The sequence below is a fragment of the Berghia stephanieae genome, chromosome 2 (genome assembly GCF_034508935.2).
Source record: "Berghia stephanieae isolate SIO BIC M18660-M18661 chromosome 2, UCSD_Bste_1.3, whole genome shotgun sequence".
NCBI lineage: Eukaryota > Metazoa > Mollusca > Gastropoda > Nudibranchia > Aeolidiidae > Berghia > Berghia stephanieae.
The window spans coordinates 6,087,863-6,092,862 of NC_088361.1; the positions used below are offsets into that span (position 1 = coordinate 6,087,863).

General features: G+C 32.0%; 1 protein-coding gene across 1 annotated transcript in view; it reads right to left on the reverse strand.

Annotated features, from left to right (window-relative positions):
• The window catches only part of LOC144966697 (mitochondrial fission process protein 1-like), a 23,544-nt gene that overhangs the window by 7,776 nt on the left and 10,768 nt on the right, over positions 1 to 5,000 (reverse strand). Inside the window, exon 2 of the mRNA XM_078903459.1 lies at positions 2,889 to 2,990. Within this exon, the coding sequence (XP_078759585.1) occupies positions 2,889 to 2,902 (14 nt within the window). The 5' untranslated portion in view covers positions 2,903 to 2,990. The remainder of the gene's footprint in view (positions 1 to 2,888; positions 2,991 to 5,000) is intronic.

The window sequence follows — 5,000 nt, forward strand, 5'->3', positions numbered from 1 at the left end:
TTAGACAACAAAAAATCCGCGATGGATGTGTGACCCATCACCTCAGACGGAATTATATTGCGTTGAACGGGATACTAAAAATCGACCTTATATAACTAAACCTATCCGTTTAATTTATATGATTTTTGAATAATTTCATTTTAAAGTATTAAAAATCCGGATTTTATAGTTTTGATCATTTTAACTCCAATCTTACTTATTAGCATCACGTTCATCACAACTTAATACCGTTTTTAAACGATAGGTCATACCTTTTAAAGAGCAACTGAATCAACACTATAATTAGAAGTGGTAAAAATAAAGATGTGAAAAGGTGTGACTGAAACACTGCCGAAGCAGAAAGTAAAAATTGAAGAAACTCTTTTTCTAAACAATAATTGGCTTGTCTCGACTTGGGCAGATTTTATCTTACTTGTGAGGCTATGTGGTCTTGTGGTATGACACTCGATTTCGGATCGGAAGGTCCTGGGTTCGAGCCTCGCTCTTCGCATAGTTGAGTTCTTGGAAAAGGCGCATTACTCACATTTTCTCACCATATTCAGGTGTAAAATGAGTACCTGGCCGTTAAACAGCGTTGTCTCAAAAAATTTGTAATATCGCCTAACAGGCGTCATGTCTCGTTCTACACGTTACATGTTGCTGTTGGTCAGTTGCCTTTTATAAAGCGCTTTGAGTACATCAAGTGGATATTGCTCTATATAAAAGCCCTTTTTTGATTTGCTTGCTCCCTCAAAGCATCTGATGCATTACAGTCTAACTAACAAAACGAAAGTCCGCTAATTTAGATTTAGTTACTTACAAGTGGTAAATAAACACTTATCAAGTGCTCGCCTGTCTTCTCTCGCGAGTGATTTGGTTATAAATCATTTCTTTTAGAATATCAGTTCTACATCCTGACATTACAAGACATATCAGAATAATGCTATGAGATTACGAGACCGGTTATGCATAGTGATTGAGGATTAGGAATATTTCACGGTGGGAGATAGCAACAACAATGCATTTACCGGTTAGCCGCCGTTCTCTGGAAAATACGTGTATATCAATATTTGGCCAGAAAACTCGTCCTTCAAATATCGATCGATTTAAATGACCCTCATCTTGGAAAAAAATACTTATCAAACCTGGGACTTCAAAAAGTGTCAGGTTTGGGAGGTTTTGATGTTTTTTTTTTTTGTTGTTTTTTTTTCAAGATGAGGTTTATTTAATTCGACCTATATTTGAAGGACGAGTTTTCTGTCCAAATTTTGAAAAGCACATTTTTTTCAGAGAACGGCAGTTAACCGGTTTATATATATAAAATTCATGATTTGCATTAAGCGTCCTGGCAGGAACATCTCCCATCGTTGAATTTATGAATTGAAAGGAATAATGAGTGCGAATAGCTAGAAGGAGAATTGAGAATAGAAATAAATAAATGTGCCAATCAATGGTGATTTTGCTGAAAACAAATACAAATACAATAAGAGAGTTATGATAAAAATACAAAAACAATAAACCTAAATTAATTAACAAATGATTCCGTGGGCAAGTGAATTTTTCTTTCTTTGGAATTAACTCTTACATTACTGATCATTTCAAGTATTTTCCTAAAATGGCAGGCTTTCCCAGCAGAAAAATTGATTTTTTAAGCTCAAACAAGATCTCTACAAAATAACTTTATGTTCTTAGATATTTAAACAAATGTCATTCTTCAAATTTTGTGATGTACAAAATATAAATGAATAATTAAATGTATATTGTGTCGTAACAAATGTGACGATTTTGCTGCAGGTGGTAAGGAGGTTTAGATAGCTTTCCTCTCATGCGTTAATAACAGATATTGTCTTATAATTGTGTAAAAAACACTACACTAAAATTAGGGGGGGGGGGGGGGACAACAAATCGAGCTTTTAATTCGACCATATCCACTAAACGTGCTCAAAGCGCTTTACAACGGATCCCTAGCCAACAGCAACGGTTAACAATATACCATTTTTTTCCCGACAGAAAACGGCTAGCTACTAATTTTACACCTGAGTAGGGTGAGAGAATGTGAGTAAACAGTAAACAGCCTTTTCCGAGGATCGGCTATACGTCGCTCAGTGCGGGACTCAAATCCTGAACCTTCCATTCTGAAGCCGAGTGTCATACAACAAGACCACTTAGCCGTACGACACACGGGTAAACACTAAATGTTTTTGCGCGATGGTTTCTAAAAATACGCAATATTCACAAAAGCACACACAAAATAATAATAATAATAATAATAATAATAATAATAATAATAATAATAATAATAATAATAATAATAATAATAATAATAATCATCATAATAATAATACTAATAATAATAATAATAATAATAATAATGATAATAATAATAATGATAATATAATAATAAAATAATAATAATAATAATAATAATAATAATAATAATAATAATAATAATATAATAATAATACTAATAATAATAATAATAATGATAATAATAATAATATAATAATAATAATAATAATAATAATAATAATAATAATAATAATAATATAATATATAATAATGATAATAATAATAATATAATAATAATAATAATAATAATAATAATAATAATATAATAATAATAATAATAATAAAATAATGATAATAATAATAATAATAATAATATAATAATAATAATAATAATATAATAATAATAATAATAATAATAATAATAAGATAGCGCATGAACAATTTTGACCGTTAAACAGTCTGGCTCAAAATTACACTCATTATTTAATGGATTCATCTCAGTATAGAAAGTGACAAAATAGAGAGTCAATCTACTGTGAAGTAAAAGAGTGTAATTAAAACATCAAGTAATCATTACATTTCAAAATTATCTCTTACATTCAACTGTTTATCTTACTTACCACGGTTGTGGCATTTATGCTTTAAACTGTCAGCATTATAATTCTCTGATTTGAAAATTCAAACACGACACCCAATTTCCTCAATTTATTGCAAGAGTGCCTCTGAAGAGAAAAAAAAGTGAAAGCATTAGTCTTGGAGTCAGTCCAGTTCCCGTTCAACAATCCGACAGTTGGTTTTATACTTGCTAATCTATAAGCATTCAGTTTGATCATATGATTTTTAAAAATTATTACTCTTTTTTTTTTTATCTTTAAGGTCAATAGATAGTATGCGCTTGGCTAAGAAGTTCATAACATTGCCATCCGGAAGTATAACGGACCAACACACAAACTATGTGTAATCATGAATGTTTATAGTCTGGATAATACCGTTTAGTGAGTATTACTCATAAACGAGGATGGCAAAAACAATAACATAGACCTGAGTGACGTCATCTTCGTTCGATCGATATCCCTAGGGAGACTTTACAACTTTGGAATGGAACATTATTTCCAAACTAGATAGGTTCTCCACCCTAAAATATTATGTATTGAATTTGAGAACGTTCTGATTTGATGGGAGTGGTCTGTCTACTTTGTAGCTTGGGAGATGAAGGATCGTGTAGATATTCCCATGGTGTGCCGAGCATGGACTTTTAAGGGGCGTTTGGGTCTAATTATTAGGAAAATCCTTCGAAAAATTGATTTTGAGATCTTGGTGGAAAATGATATTTTATTATCCTAGAAATAATATAAGTGAAGTCCAAATTCTTAAAGTAGACTTTAAAGGCACGAAAAACACAGTCGAAAATTGTACAAGTAGTAAGAAAAGTGTGAAAAACGGGAAGCTATTTTGCTATTTTCTCAATATGTCATTTTTCTAAGGGTATGGAATACTGTGTTAAACGTTTCTCAGAATCTATTCAATGAAATTGTCTGAAAGTTTCCAGTTATCACAGAGATAATGTATTATGTCACCATAGAGAGATTTTTTTGAATAAGATATGTGAATTTTGAATTATAATCCTAATTCTGAATTTTTAACATCAATTTTGTCATAACATTTTGATTCTCAACTTTGTAATGTTCTAATAAAAATTCCATAAGCTAAAGCCGTAAAATCTCTCTATGGTGACACACTATGGTACAATGTTGACAAGAGGGAAGAATATGGAGGTCATTCCTTCATTAGTTTTTGTGGAACGTTTGCCACGAGATTGTTATATTTTTTAATGTCAGACCCCCAAATGGGTATCAACACAGATAATAAAAAATTTTCACCATAAATGTTTTTTAACCTATAATGACGATATAGAATGATTAAAACCGCTCAATGTTGGTAATTAAATTTTTTCTAGAAAAGACCCAAACCGCCCGTTAACCCCCCCCCCCCCCCCCCAGAAAACGATGTTGGTCGCCTTCAACTGTAACTATTAACCAATTGGATTCAATAGTCTGATGTCACGTCGCCCAGCAACGGCGGCCATCGTGGTTCTAAACAAGAAAAATATGTACGTTTTATTCTTCATGCTGGCTAGAACTTTTCATATGTCTTGTGATCAGAATGTGTAAAAGTCAAAACATGATCAGATTTATAATGTTTTTGTTCCTCTCTGGATACGCTTTTATGCTCGTCGGAGAAATATTTCCGCCATTGTTCCGATAGTTTAGAGCCAGTTACTAAGTTACCATGCGTCATTATATTACGAGGGAAGTGACGTTACGACTGTTGCAGCGTATTTGTAATGAGTACAGTTCGTGTGGAAGTGGACTCGCTCCGTTCTATTTCTATTGATGAATTAAAAAATCGCATATAACTTAATAGGTTTTTTTACACGCTGAACAAACCAAAACTTCCGTAAGTCCAGTTCGAAAGGACAATGATGCCAAATAACCTAATTTATCAAAAAGAAAGTTATATGGCTTACGGTTTTTTGAGCGAAAATGGCATTTCAGTTCCTTTCCATGATACAATTGTCCAAGATTAAATCGCTGTCTAAAATGATTCCAATATTTTTCTACTCTCACAAGAGGAAGGCTGTTATACTCTAATGAAAAGTGGCATTTTCTTTTTAATTGTATATTCTGTTTTTATTGTACGTTTGCCACGATTTAGTCATTCGCAATTTCATT